Source organism: Microcaecilia unicolor, chromosome 1, assembly GCF_901765095.1.
Source record: "Microcaecilia unicolor chromosome 1, aMicUni1.1, whole genome shotgun sequence".
In the NCBI taxonomy this organism is placed as follows: domain Eukaryota; kingdom Metazoa; phylum Chordata; class Amphibia; order Gymnophiona; family Siphonopidae; genus Microcaecilia; species Microcaecilia unicolor.
Genome location: NC_044031.1, coordinates 653,197,513 through 653,212,725, shown reverse-complemented (window position 1 = coordinate 653,212,725; position 15,213 = coordinate 653,197,513). Strand labels below are relative to the sequence as shown.

Sequence of the window (15,213 nt, the reverse complement as noted above, 5' to 3'; positions counted from 1 at the left end):
GGGATGGGGACAGAGCATTTTCTATTTTGAAGTCTGGTAATGAAATGGACTATTATTTATGTTTCAGTGATGCAGACGACAATATTTTGAATTTTTTGGAAAAACAAGCAAACAAGCTGGCCACAACTAGCAAAATTTACATGAGGGATCCTGTACATTCCTGCTACCAGCACATCTTCTAAAAAGACATCTTCTATTGCAGGAAGGGCTGTGGAAGACAGGAGAGCTAGACTGAATCCTGAGATTGTTGATGACTTATTCATCCACAGATTTAAAAATGGTAACAGTGCTTCATAGGGCATATTTCTCCCCCCCCGCTACGGCATACTGATCAGGTTGTATTTTGTACCCCTGGACATTTTAACAGGGTGGATTAGGATTCATTGGGATAGTAGAAGTCAGCTATTGTTGAGGTTGGAAGGGTAGAAGGTGGGGGGGGGGGGGGGTTATAATAGTTGCTTGTTATTATTTTCTATTTGTGATTTATAAACAACAGTTGCACAGCATATTGTTCCTTTTTATAATTTAATAAAAAAAGATTTAAATATAAAATCATAAGTGTTTGAGGCTTCTGCAGATGAGGAAAGAACTTGTAAGAATTGGGCGGGGGCGGAGATTAAACCTGCAGGGATGGGGTGAGGACAGAGACGGAACTTGAGGGGATGAGGTGAGAATGAGGACAGAATCCATGGGGATGGGGCAGGGACAGGACAAACACTGCCCCAGTACCTGTATCATTCTCTACTCGGTCACCTTGGAAGGGTTCAACTGGCTCCTGCCATAATTCACCATCCATCCAAGACAGTCCAGCAATGCAATGACCAAAGCCATCATCTCCTTGGTCTCCAGTTCTGAACTTGTTTGGATGAGCCAGTTGTTCAGACTGAGGTGGACACACACTGACAGCAAATGCCGCTTCTGCCACCACCACCATAACCATTGAGGTGGTCTGAAATGCTGTGGCCAGCCCCAAATGGCATTGAAAGCAGCTGTCCTGGAAGGGAAGATGGCAAGATTTTAATGAGCCACACTCTACATGCTGCACGCGGAGATCGCCCCAGCCGCATACACCAGTAGATCAGGTGAGCTCTGATGTCACTGGTCCATGCATGTGTCCGTTAAAGCCTTCAGCCCGGACAGAAATCAAATCCGGCTGGCTGCTGCGTTGACTTATTGAAAGAAAGAGAAGGCGGTACCCGAACGTCTTCAGAGGCTCGTACGGTCCCACATGAACCCCGCAGGGTTTTTTCCATCCCCGCGGGATTCCCGCACACCCCGTTCCCGTCCACTTTTCTCGCCTCCAACTTATCTTTTCTGAGATCGTCTACAACAGCCTCCCCTCCCCGGCAGGCAGCTTTCCTTTTCCGGCGTCCCGCCCCCCTCTCTGACGCAACGTTTTCAATTCTCTAGCGTCCTGCCCAAAGGAGGTTTGATTGCTTGAACCTGCTTGGCCCTGCCCTCCTTTGACGAAACTTCCTGGTTCCGGCAAGGCGGGACTCATCCGAGGGAGAGAGAGAGAAGTTGTGGTCAAAGGGGCCGGGGTACCGCAGAAGCAAAGCTGCGGGATTGGTGTTGGGCGGCCTCAGGTATGAGTTTGACGTTAGGATGGGGGTGTTGAAGGAGAGGTGCCGGATCGCGCTCGGGGAAGAAAGGGGGGGGAGACATGTTGGGCTGGGGAGGGCGGAAGAGAGAGGCACAGATTGCAGACCTCGGGGAGGGGAGACCGGTCTCCGGTCCTGAATGCGTGTGAGGAGGAGTGCTCGGCGGGTGGGAGTGTGCGGACAAACGAATGCGTGTGACTTGGTATCTCTGTTATCGGGCTTCGTATGCCGTAGCGGTGATACTGTCTATTGCCAGGCAGACTTGCGTACCCCTCGTGAAGGTTTCCTACTGCCAGGGTCGATCTGAGTCAGAGCAGTCTAGTGTTCATTGCATTATTTATTAAAAAGAATGCTTTAGAAAATGTTTTTTTTTAATAAACAGAAGGCATTGTGCAGCCTTCAAGGAAGAGATGCGCCGATTTGGCCTACTCGTATATGGTTTTTTTTTTTTAAGTAGGTGCTAAAGCACACTGTCTCTTAAGATCTAAGTCTCACCAAATGTTAGAGCCTCGAAAGGAGTTTAAGTAATTGAACTTCAGGCTTCTGTCATTGCAGCGTGAGGTGGTGAATCCGTCTTGAATGGAAATTCTGTTTACTGATTTCGAATAAAATCCTTAATATTTTATTTGATACACTGTTTCCATAACCTAAAGCAAACACACTGGTGTCATAGCCCTGAAAACAGCTTTTGATAGTCAACTGTCTTGAATAGATTCAGTTGTACCCTTTGTAAGACTAACACATGTTTATACACAATTGATACTGTAAATATTTCCAGTGTACATTTCCAGAAAAAAATCTGCCTTAATATCGGTATGGCTCTTCAAATCTTAAAAAAAAAAAAACTGTGATCCATAACGCAAGCATGTGTTATCTCTGGCTCTGCATAGTAATGGTATTGACAGGAGCTGAAAAAGCCACACAGTCCTTAATAGCTGCTTCAAACAATTATGGATGATCCATTTTGTGGCAGTTTTAGTTATCAGCTTGTAAATTCATGAGTAGTCCTAATCCTGGCTGTAATTCTCATGTGGTTAGATTTCTAAAGTCTGGATTCCGTAAAGGAAGGGCTTAACCCAATTAACATAATTTTGAGTGTTCTGATGGATTCTCTTTTCGAGCCTTGGATGTATTTTTAAAATTTTGCTATGTTCTCACTCAAGAAGAGGTTTAAACTTCAAGACCAAGGTAATTATTGGGATCTCTTCCCACACCGTTCTGCAAGTGGGTTCATTATTCCATGTGAAAAATTACAAGAGGACTTTACTAGACTGGGAGACTGGGTGTCTAAATGGCAGATGACGTTAAATGTGAGCAAATACAAAGTGATGCATGTGGGAAAGAGGAACCCGAATTATAGCTACGTCATGCAAGGTTCCACGTTGGGAGTCACAGACCAAGAAAGGGATGTAGGTGTCATTGTTGATGATACGTTGAAACCTTCTGCTCAGTGTGCTGCCTCAGCTAAGAAAGCAAATAGAATGTTAGGTATTATTAGGAAAGGAATGGAAAACTGAAATGAAGCCGTTATAATGGCATTGTATCACTCCATGGTGCGACCGCACCTCGAATATTGTGTTCAATTCTGGACGCCGCATCTCAAAAAAGATATAGTGGAATTAGAAAAGGTGCAGAGAAAGGCGACGAAAATGATAAAGGGGATGGGACAACTTCCCTATGAGGAAAGGCTAAAGTGGCTAGGGCTCTTCAGCTTGGAGAAAAGGCAGCTGAGGGGAGATATGATAGAGGTCTATAAAATAATGAGTGGAGTTGAACGGGTAGTTGTGAAGCGTCTGTTTATGCTTTCCAAAAATACTAGGACTAGGGGGCATGCGATGAAGCTACAATGTAGTAAATTTAAAATGAATCGGAGAAAATTTTTCTTCACTCAACATGTAATTAAACTCTGGAATTCATTGCCAGAGAATGTGGTAAAGGCGGTTAGCTTAGCGGAGTTTTAAAAAGGGTTCGACGGCTTCTTAAAGAAAAAGTCCATAGACCATTATTAAATGGACTTGGGGAAAATCCACTATTTCTGGGATAAGCAGTATAGAATGTTTTGTACTTTTTTGGGATCTTTCCAGGTATTTGTGACCTGGATTGGCCATTTTTGTAAACAGGATGTTGGGCTTAACGGACCTTTGGTCTTTCCCAGTATGGCAGTACTTATGTACATTAGGGAGTGGTTCATCTCTCCATTTTACACACTAGACATTTTGACGTTTTTGCAAATTTATCTGACTAGAAGTAAACCCTTTTGAAAGTCAAATAAGCTATTTCATGTTATTTGGGATCATAAAAAGGATACTTGGTTTACTAGATGTTATCTAAGCAGGTAGGAGAGGAAGAAAGTGTGGTATTATTCCAATATTGTAATTCCCAGTTTTTTTGCTAATCTGACTCTCTATAATTGTAATCCTCCCTGAACTGTTCAGGTAGAGGCGGACTAGAAGACCTGAAATAACATAGCAAAATATTGTTTAGCTGTTCAACCCTTTTTTTGATGTAGCCTGTGGCAAGTGTGTCCCCACTGCAGTAATAGAGGTTCAATCTTCGGTGATAATTTGTTAGTTATTGTTGTGGCTTTTCCCATGATCTGAGTTGTCCTGGGTTGGATGTTAGAAAGGAAATTCCTGGCCACTGGGCCACTTGTATATCTAAATAGTGGCCTGGACAAACTTTTGCTATTGGATCCTGGCGGGGACGTAGCCAGACAGACCATTTTTGGTGGGCCTGAGCCCAGGGTGGCTAAACATGGAATTCTGCTCTCTGCCCCTTCCTACCCTCTCAGCCAACCCAAAATATTAAGGTGGAGATTCTGTATGGTGCCTAAAAAAAATTGGCGCACAAATCAGTGCCGACTAAGCGTATTCTATAATCGATTATAGATACACTTAGTTGATATCGCAATGCCTAAAACTACACCATCCATTTACACCAACAAAAACATGGTGTAAGTCCCAGCCTGTAGATTTACGTGCGCTGGGCAATATTTTATAACTCTGCAAGTACATTTTGGAATGCCCACGAAACACCCATAACCATGCCCCTTTTTGCCTGCGCATTAGAAGTTTGGTGCACTTCATTACAGAATATGCTTAGTGAGTTGTGCATGTAAGTTCTAATCATTGCCAATTGGTGCTCATTATTGCTTGTTAAGTGCTGTTATCAGTGCTCATTAGCTTGTTAAGCTTGTGTGGATTTCTAGGCACACTATGTAGAATCTGGGAGTAAATACCTGAGCTGGCAGGGATCCCAAAAGTCTGCCCGCTGAAGACTTCTCGGGTAGCCAACACTCTTTCAAATGGCAGCTGGCAGCACTTTCCTTGAGTTGATGCCACCACCAGCAGGCCATGCATGCTGAGCACTTGTGCATGCGTGAAAACTTTGCACGTGAAGAGGGGCTGGTGATGGCGTCAGCTTGAGGCAAGTGCAGTCAGCTGCATCTTGAAAGAACTCTGGCTACCCAAGGAAGAGGGAATCTTCAATTGGCGGGGTTTAGGGATCCCTGACAGCCACAGCAAGAATGCCACAATTTTGGATGGGACACTGGATTTTGACCTGATGGGATGAGCCCCTGGAGCTTATTGGGATTGCTTTATGGAGTGGCGTACCAAAGGCGGGGCAGTGGGGGCGGTCCGCCCTGGGTGCACGCTGCTGGAGGGGTGCAGAGAGCAGCTGCGTGCCTGTCGGCTTCGCTGGTTCCCTGCTCCCTCTGCCCCGGAACAGGTTACTTCCTGTTCCAGGGCAGAGAGAGCAGGGAGCCAGCGGAGCCGAGAGCCACACGTCTGCTCCCAGCAGCTAAGAATGCACCCGGGGGGGGGGGGGGGGTTGATGCGCCGGGTGGGTGTCATTGCACCGGGGGGGGGGGGGGGGGAGGGGGTGAGCATCGGTGATCCGCCCCGGGTGGCAGCCGACCTAGGATCGTCACTGGCTTTGTCTTCTTGAGAAGAGAGGGGGGGGGCACAGTAGAGACAACATAATCAAAAAAAAAAGTCAACTAGATAAGTCTAAAAAATATGAAACAGGCAAAAAAGGAATTTGATAAATGGACAAATTAAGAAATAGCAAAAAAAAAAAATCCAAACAGCAAAACACAAGAATGAGTAATCAAAGTGATGAGGAAGAAATTACTTTTTCTCTGGCTGTTTAGTTTTTTTAGTTGACAGACCACGTTTTCTAAATATTTTTTCACTCCACGAGTTCTAGCAGATTAACCCTGACAGCTAGAGGATGAGGAAATTTAGGATAGTTCTGTTTCATTTTCAGTGTTTTAACTTGTGTGGCTGAGAGTAAAAAAGAAGGAGGCTCTGTGTGAGTTTGTCTCTACCTAACTGAAGGAAAGACAACACACAGTCTGATTATACTGGTTAATTTTAAGAAATGTCATTAACTTTTAAGAGATTTTTTGCTTTTTGTCAGTTTGCATAGCTGTTTCATTTTCTTATCAATGATATATTAATGGATCTTCTTGGGACTGTTGAGATATTGTGCATGCTTCACACCACCCCAAAGTAACATTACTGATGAATAAGTGTGAACATTTTTATTCAATTGAAAAATATATATAATAATCTCTTCACTTGTGAGGGGTAACCTCTGTGCATTACTTTTATGTACAGATTGTTTCATCCTGAAGTGGGAAGTTCCTCTATTGACTCCTGCCACTTTCTCATGTAAACCAGAAAAAAAAACCACGTTAAGGTTGTGAGTAAAGTTCAGTTTTGCACCCACTAGATGAATATGGCTTTTTAAAAAGTTGGTTTTAAGTAATGTATTGTCCAATATTTTGTATCTGGATTGTGCATTTGCCTCTTCTGTTTCTGCTTTTGCATGGTGTGAAGTCTGATTCTGGGATCCAGCATGGTCAGGAAATGTTAACCGTGTGAAGACCCATAGAAACATTATGGGCATATGTACATGGTTAATGTGTGCTAAGAACGCTAGTGCGCCTTTGTAAACAAGGCCCTTTGTTTTTGATTTAAACTTTTTCAAGGCATAAATCCTTTGAAAATGAATCTCATCCTCATTCTAATGAAGTGATATCAATAGTGTCCTATGGAGTTAGTAGCTGAGCATAGAACGTTACTGTATGCAGTTTTTTTGCCTAACACCTTGATGAACAGGATGTGGAATGCCACTGAGTCAGACAGCAGAAATCTGTTGTTGTAGTGGGAGGGACTGTTTTGAAAGCCAATGTTGTTCAGAGTAACTAATTATAGTTTAATAACAGTTTTGAGTGATTTTCTGCTTCTCATAATATGCTTTATTATTTAGGTGGTTTTTTTTATGTCTTCTGTAGAGCAGTGTTGCCTAGCCTTATCCTAGAGAACTATATGCTACTTGTGTTTTCAGGATATCCACAGTGCATATGCATGAGAAATATTTGCATTCACTGCTTGTGTTACATACAAACTTATACTATTACTGCTACTACTACTTATTTCTATAGCGCTACTAGATGTACGCAGCACTGTACACTGGACATGAAGAGACAGGCCCTGCTCGACAATCTAATTATGACAAACGACAAGGGAATTACTAAGGTGGGAATGATAAAAATGGGTGCTGAACAAGTGAGTAAGGTTTAGGAGTTAAAAGCAACATCAAAAAGGTGGGCTTTTAGCCTAGATTTGAAGACTGCCAGAGATGGAGCTTGACGTACAGGCTCAGGAAGTCTATTCCAGGCATATGGTGCAACAAGATAAAAAGAATGGAGTCTGAAGTTAGCAGTGGAGGAGAAGGGTGCAGATAAGAGAGATTTACCCAGTGAATAGAGTTCCTGGGGAGGTGAGGAGCTGCAGAGTGAATGCACTTGTAAGTCAGTAAGAGGAGTTTGAACTGTATGCGGAAACGGATAGGTAGCCAATGAAGTGGCTTGAGGAGAGGGCTAATATGAGCATAGTGACACTGTGGATATCCTGGATCCCCAGGACAGGCTCGGAAATTGCTGGGAGTGGAGGAGTAGCCTATTGGTTAGTGCAGTGGCCTGAGAACCAGAAGAACTGGGTTCAATTCTCACTGCATCTCCTTGTGACTCTGGGCAAGTCACTTAACTCTGCATTGCCCCAGGTACAAAATAAGTACCTGTTTATAATACATGAACTGCTTTGAATGCAACCACAGAAAGATGGCATATTTATTTATTAGGATTTATGTATCAATTGCCATCCCCTTTCTTCTATCTCCCTCAAACAAACTGTCTAAATGTGTATGATTTGAGGAAGTCTTTAAAAAAAAAAGGCTTATCCACAAAACATTGATATTCAAATACCAAACAAAAATGTGAACTGTTCAAAGGTGAAACCTATTAAATTATTAAAAGAGAGGAAAAGACTTCAGAAGTCTGTGGTTTGCAGAACTGCATTCAGCACACTACAGACAAATTTTCTATGCTTGGCCAAAAAACCTCTCTCTCCCTTCCTTCACAATTCAAGAAAATGTATTATCTGCTTTGTTTTTATCTTTTCATTGTATAATTTAAAACATTTTCAAATGGAATCAGCACACTTATCTCAGTATTCTTTTCTGATGAAGCCATGCTGTGAAACAGGTCCCCATCGGGAACTGCAAAAGTTAGTGTGCTGATTCCATTTGAAAATGTTTTAAAGTATATGAAAAGATAAAAACATAGCAGATAATACATTTTGTTGAATTGTGAAGGAAGAGAGGGAGAGTTTTTTTGGCTGATTATAGAAAATTTGTCTGTAGGGTGCTGTATGCAGTTTTGCAAACCATAGACTTCTGAGGCCTTTTCCTCTCTGTTAATTTAATGGTTTTCATTTAATATCTTTGAACAGTCCAAGTTTTTGTTTGGCATTTGAATATTTTATTTATTTGGATTTTTGCTCACACCTTTTTTCAGTAGTATCTCAAGATGATAATCAGTGTTGGTCTACTTGATGCCTCAGGGATAACCACAATGTAAAAATGATCTCCCCCCCCCCCCCCCCCCACACACTTATTGTAATCACTGGCACACAAAAAAAAAGCTTCTGGGACATTGAGCACTGAATGTTAGAGTATAATGTAAAAGAAATGTATTCCATTACAAGGAATACCCAAGTGCTGAGGCAAATTTGGTACCTTTTTTTAAGCTTATGTATGGCTGCTTAGGAAAGCAGATGAGAGAAGCCTGTTAGAGTAAAAAACTTTTGCATACTGAATTCTCATCCTGTTCACAACTCAGGGCTAGTTTGCATCTGGCTAATGTTTAAAATTGACATTTTGTGTTTTCTGTCACTTGCAGGAGGAGAGATTTGATGGTTTTTCTGGTCCTTTCTTTCACTCTCAGGATGTCTTGCTTTGAAACAGCAATCTTCAGATAATGGACTGATTTAAAGGAGTTTTATAAGCAAATGAAGACTTTTGAAATAGACTAAGGCAGGATCCTTATAGATGGTTTTGTTTTTTTAATTTAAATTTTAATTAAGCCTCCATTTTTAGGACGGTTGAGGAAGCAAGCCAGAGAGCATTGGATTTTGAATCTCTCAGCATCTCCTTATCCTTCAGATACTTTTTCTGCAGAGGAACCAGATTTTAACAGTGAAGTAAATAAAGGATTAAGTCTAGGGTAAGGGAAATAAAAACATTGAATTTGTGTGTCAGGAGTATGTGATAAAAATAACGAATGATAAAGAAAACTGGCAATCGTCCTTCATTCCCTCCATGGTGTAGAAGCCTTTAAAGCCAGTGGATTTAGAGCACAGCACTGGAGCAGCTACTGGCCATCTTTAATTGTGGGGAGAGGTGAAGGGCTGCGTTAAATGGAGGCCATGAGACAAGCTGTGGTTTATCATTGTGCTTGGATTTTGGTTACCTTATGATCATCAGCTCACTGCAGTGTTCTTTTGAACTGCAGAGAAGAAATTGGCATCCATCAGAGGGACATTTGTGGCACAGAAATAAGGAGAAGGTTGAGGAGCTGTGCCAAACATTAAAAGTAAATGTGGCCCTTGCAACCATTGTCCATGGACAGCAACAAAGAGAAAGGAGAACTGGAAGAATCGGAGCAATTTTCTGGGAACTTTAGCTTTATTTTTATTTTATTTTTTAATTGAAGCCTCATCACTGCAGTGTGCTTTCTCAGGTTGGTCACTGAAGGCAGTAGTAGCAGTCTTCTGGGAGTTGCAAAACTGGAAAAGGAAACGTTAGCCGGTGCAGAGCCGTACATCCTCTGTGTCGCTAATTGTTGAGTATTGGTTCTGTGCTTGATAACCAGCTGCCACTTGTCTTTCCTGTTCTCTGGTACCATTGCACACATACACACAGGTACTGGCAAGAAAGAAGAAGTGAGAAGAACCTGGATGTGTCTCACTGGCAAGATATGCAGTGATGGAGATACCCGGCTGGTGACTATTTCCAAAGAAACATTGCAGGGAAGATACCAAGTCTGAAATTTGTGTTTCTCATCTTTGACACATCCTGTGTTTACGAGACCAGAGGAAGAACCTGTCCATCGGGTATTACTTCCTGCTACAGAAATGTGTTCCCTCGGCCCTCAGCAACTGCTTTCCTTCCTCTCTTGGCTCGCTTTATTTCTTTAATATTTTTGAAGTAGAGTGAGATTGATCATCTCCCATCTCTACCTTTTATGTCCTTTCTGTGACCCTGCTTGGGCCTGGGCTATGCTGCAGGGTGGTTCTCTCTCCACAGCTCCAAGATGCCAGCAGGATCCACCAAGAAATTCAAACTCAGCAAATACATCCCAGTGTCTGCAGCCACCGTCTTTCTTGTCGGAGCCACTACACTGTTCTTTGCCTTCACGTGAGTAACTATTAACCACATGAGACACACTTCCTCAAGTAAGGTCTCAAGGGCTAAGTGGGTGGATGATTTAGAAATGCACTTCCACCAGCCTTTTTAAAGCACTGAAAGTCTGTACTACTGCTTTCTATTGTGTAAATCACTGCCTCACTCATCCTGCATCTTGTGTTACTGTGTACTGTTCCCACTTGGTACCTGGGCAATATACTTGGGGTTTTTGTTCATAGGTATTTGTAAATTGTTAAATTTAGATGTTTATTTTCCAGCTAATTAGAGTTTTTTGAGGGTGCCAAAAACACTTGGTGTTATCGGTGTTTTTCTGTCACAGGTCTTATTGCTGAATACATTTTCTGGTGGAATAAAAAAATGCATATTTCCTTATCAGCAGCAGATGAATCCATTAACTGATGGGTTGTATCCGCCTACCAGCAGGTGGAGATAGAGAACACTGAAAAACCATAGTGCCTCTTGGACGGCTAGCCCCCAACTGCCTTCAGTATTTCTCTATCTCCTAGCAGGTGTGGACGTAGCTTGATCAGCTCCTGGAAATCAGACTGCCTGGGGTGGCTCCTGTGCTTTGCCAGTTGAGCAGGGATGTTGTGGCTGGTGGTGCCCACTTTGAAGGCATATAAGTTCGCCCTTTCCCTGCCTTACCCATTTCCCCCACCTCCCGGAGTCCCTCTGTTGCTGCCTGCCTCCAACTTTCCTCACAGTGTTAAAAAAAAAAAAAGAGCGCGCTTTTACTATGTGGCCGTTCTGAGGCTTTTTCCAGTGATTCTGGTTCTGTGCAGCTTGACCGGAGCTCGTTGACTCGGTCCTTTGAGGTGAGAGTGGTGCCCAGCTCCTCTGGGGAGGTACCGCAGACGCCATTCTGATCAGGGTAAGTTTTAGCGCGAAGCCGCCATTTTATTGCTATATTTCCGTCCTGTTGGACGATGGCTGCTGAAGGAGTTAAGCGCTGCTCCCGTTGTGGTAAACGCAGATCAGCAGTGGGGCTGTGTAAAACATTCTCCTTAGATGCTCCCGATAGTATGAGCATGCCGAGCGATGTTTCTTCCCGCTCAGTGGAGCTGGCAGCGGGTACCATTTTGGAAGCGCCGCATGTCTCGACCCTTGCGGTTGCGGAGGAGCCTGAGTGCAGGGGGACGCCTCGTTTAGAGGCTGCCAGAGGAGCTCCTACATCCGTTTCTCCTAATTCGGAGGCGGAGGATCAGAGTGAGTTTTTCTCCCCTGAGTTTGTGCTTTTAATGCATAAGGCTTTTATGCTGAAAAGAGCTCTGGCGCAGGTGTCTGACACTCCGTTGCCTCCTGGCTTCCCTCTGGGTGTTGATGCCCCGGGGATGACTTCAGAGGTTATTTCCTCCCCCGAGCATTGGAAACACGCTAAACATAGACGGGTAAATTCCCCGTCTGAAAGTGGCGCATATCCTCCCCCCCCCCCCGGCAGGCCCTCAGGGACGGATGATCCAAAGGAGGAGGTGCCTCTTTGCCACTGGATTTGGATGATCCCAATGCGGTCCGGATTTTCCACCGCGACGAGCTGCCAGCTCTCATTACTGACGCCTTGCAGGCCCTCTCGATTGATGATCCTGCTGAAGGCAACGCCTCCTCTGTTAATCTTAGGATGGCGAGTACTAAGAAGCCTACTCGGGCCTTTCCTGTGCATGACTCCATGCAAGAGCTTATTTCAGCTCAATGGTCTGACCCCGATGGGCCTTTGAAAGTGGCCAGGACTATGGGTCAGCTTTACCCTCTGCGTGAGGAGCACTTGGCCCCTTTGGGGATGCCTAAAGTGGATGCATTAGTCATGGCGGTGACAAAAAAGACCACCCTCCCAGTATAGGTAGGGGTCGCTTTGAAGGACATGCAGGACTGGCGGCTGGAGTCCGCGCTGAAGCGGTCCTTTGAAATTGCGGGCCTTGCCTTGAGGGTGTCTATTTGCAGTTCCTGTGCAGCCCGGGCGTAGAACAGCCCGCCGATGGTGCGGGCCCCCTTTCTGAGGTTACCCCGCGGATGGAGTCGGCCCTGTCATTTTTGGCTGACGCCCTTTATGATCTGGTAAGAGCCTCGGCTAAACAGATGTCTGTGGCGGTGTCTGCCCGCCGCCTTCTTTAGCTACGGCATTGGGCGGCTGACGTGGCTTCTAAGCAAAGGCTGGTGAGGCTGCCCTTTCGGGGCCTCCTGTTTTTTGGAGAAAATTGTGAAAGACCTGGGGGAATCTAAACCCCAGCGGTTACCTGAGGATAGGCCGAGGCCTTCTTCCAATGGTTCTGTGTTTTCCTCCTCTTCCAGACCTCGCTACCTTGAAGCTCGCAGGTATTGCCCGGAGCGCTCTGCTGGGTTTTCTCAACATGCCCATTTTCAGCAGAGGAACTCCTTTCGCTCGGACAAACGTTCCGCAGGGGCCGGTTCAAGGCCAGGAGTTCAGGGGCGTCCTCCACAATGATGGGACACCGGTCCACTCCTCCTTGCCTGCAATAGGAGGACGTCTTTCCCTCTTTCTAGAGGAGTGGACCAAGATTACCTCATATCAGTGGGTCTTGGACCTGATCAGAGAAGGTTACCGACTGGAATTTGGTGCCCCGGTGAGAGACGTGTTTGTGGAGTCCCGATGCGGCACTGCAGTAAAACGGGCAGTGGTAGAGGAGACCTTACAAGTCTTGCTGCACCTCAGAGTGGTGATCCCGGTGCCTCTTGCTGAACGTGGCTGCGGCCGCTATTCCATTAATTTTGTCGTGCCTCAAAAAGGCGGGTCTTTCAGACCGATCTTCGACTTATGAAGAGTCAACGAGGCTCTCAGAGTATGACATTTCCGCATGGAAACCCTACGCTCCGTCATTGCGGCGGTACAGCCAGGAGAGTTTCTCACGTCTCTGGACCTAAAAGCAGCTTTTTTGCACATTCCTATCTGGCCTCCACACCAGCGGTTCCTCCGCTTTGCAGTGTTGGGAAAGCATTTCCAGTTTCAGGCCTTGCCTTTCGGCCTAGCCACAGCTCCCCGTACCTTTTCCAAGGTAATGGTGGTTGTAGCTGCTTGTCTCAGGCGAGAGGGTATCAGAATTCACCCTTATCTTGATGACTGGCTCATCAGAGCGGATTCAGCAACTGAAAGTCGTCTTGCACGGCCAGAGTGGTGTCAGTCCTGCAGGAGCTAGGCTGGGTGGTCAAAATACCCAAAAGTCACATGACCCCCTCTCAATCCCTCGAGTATTTGGGGGTCCAATTCGTCACGGCCTCGGGGTTTGTCTTTCTCCCTGGCCAAAGGCGGTGCAAGCTTCAGAATCAGGTCCGTCTGCTCCTGCAGATGCCTCGCCCGCGAGCTTGGGACTTTGTTCAGCTACTGGGGTTGATGACGGCCACCTTGGAGGTGGTTCCTTGGGCGAGAGCGCATATGAGGCTTCTGCAGATTGCCCTGCTTCAACAATGGTCTTCAGTGTCCCAGGAATATCAACGCAGACTAACGTTGCTCCCTGCGGCTCGGCTCAGTCAGGAGTGATGGCTCTCCGACAGGATGCTGTGCCAAGGAATGCCTCTTGCGCTTCCTTCTTGGTGCCTGGTGATAACAGATGCCAGCCTTGTCGGCTGGGGAGCGCATTGCCAGGGAAGCTATGCTCAGGGTCTATGGACACCTGTGGAAGCGGAGTGGTCCATCAATCGCTTGGAACTGAGAGCGATATTTCAGGCTCTAATGGCCTTTCAAAAGACTCTGAAGGGGCTTGCTGTCCGGGTTCTGTCAGACAACATGTCAGCGGTGGCATACATAAATCGTCAGGGAGGCACTCAGTGCAGGGCCCTGGCCGCGGAGGCCGCTAAGATTTGCCACTGGGCTGAGCTACACCTGCAGCTTCTGTCGGCTGCCCACATAGCAGGTCAGAGCAACGTGCAAGCCGATTTTCTCAGCAGGCACCAAATCTGCCAGTTCCCATTCCGCCAGGTTGAAGACATTTTTCTTCAGATTTGTGCCAAATGGGGGACTCCCGGAATGGATCTAATGGCGTCAAGTGCAAACGCCAAAGTACCTCACTTTTTCAGCAGAAGGAGAGATCCTCACTCAGCGGGGTTGGATGCTCTGGCTCAACCCTGGCCCTCGGGCCTCCTGTATGTGTTCCCTCCTTGGCCCTTGATAGGGCAAGTCCTATTGCGGATTCGTCAGCACCGAGGTCTGGTGATTCTCATGGCTCCAGATTGGCCAAGGCGTCTGTGGTATGCGGATCTCCGCCGGATGTTGGTGGACGCTCCGGTGCAATTGCCCCTGGTGCTGAACCTGTTGGTGCAGAGTCCGGTGTCTATGGATGATCCCTGCCGATTTGGTCTTACGGCTTGGCTATTGAGAGGGCACAATTGAGAGACAAGGGCTAGTCTAACAAGGTAATTTCCACTCCCTTGCAGGCCCGTAAGCGGGCCACCTCCGCAGCTTATGCTCGGATCTGGCGCACCTTTGAGGCGTGGTGTGTTTCAAAGGCGATCACACTCACACGGGCTGCAGTCTCGACAGTGCTGGACTTTTTGCTGGAGGGCTTACAAAAAGGCCTGGCTTACAATTCCCTGCGGGTGCAAGTGGCAGCATTATGCTATCGAGGGAAAGTCGCTGGCTTGCCCCAGGCTGCTCATCCGGACATTGCCCGATTTCTCAGAGGGGTGCTTCGGCTCCGCCCTCCTGTCCAGTTGCCCTGTCCTGCCTGGAACCTGGGGCTGGTGTTGAAGGCTCTCCAGTGTTCACCCTTCGAGCCGCTTAAGCGAGCTTCGGAGAAGGATGTGACTCTCAAGACAGTCTTTTTGGTGGCCATTACATCGGCTAGACGCTTGTCTGAACTGCAGGCACTGTCCTGTCAGGATCCTTTTCTGC

At 46.1% G+C, this 15,213-nt stretch overlaps 1 protein-coding gene across 2 annotated transcripts in view; it reads left to right on the top strand.

Annotated features, from left to right (window-relative positions):
* The first annotated feature begins 1,471 nt into the window (after positions 1 to 1,471).
* ZDHHC5 (zinc finger DHHC-type containing 5) overlaps positions 1,472 to 15,213 on the top strand; it is a 155,575-nt gene continuing 141,833 nt past the window's right edge. Inside the window, exons 1-2 of one of the 2 annotated variants that reach the window (XM_030186170.1) lie at positions 1,472 to 1,586; positions 8,851 to 10,367. In XM_030186170.1, the coding sequence (XP_030042030.1) occupies positions 10,264 to 10,367 (104 nt within the window). In that variant the 5' untranslated portion in view covers positions 1,472 to 1,586; positions 8,851 to 10,263. The remainder of the gene's footprint in view (positions 1,587 to 8,850; positions 10,368 to 15,213) is intronic. The other variant, XM_030186178.1, reaches the window with a different exon arrangement.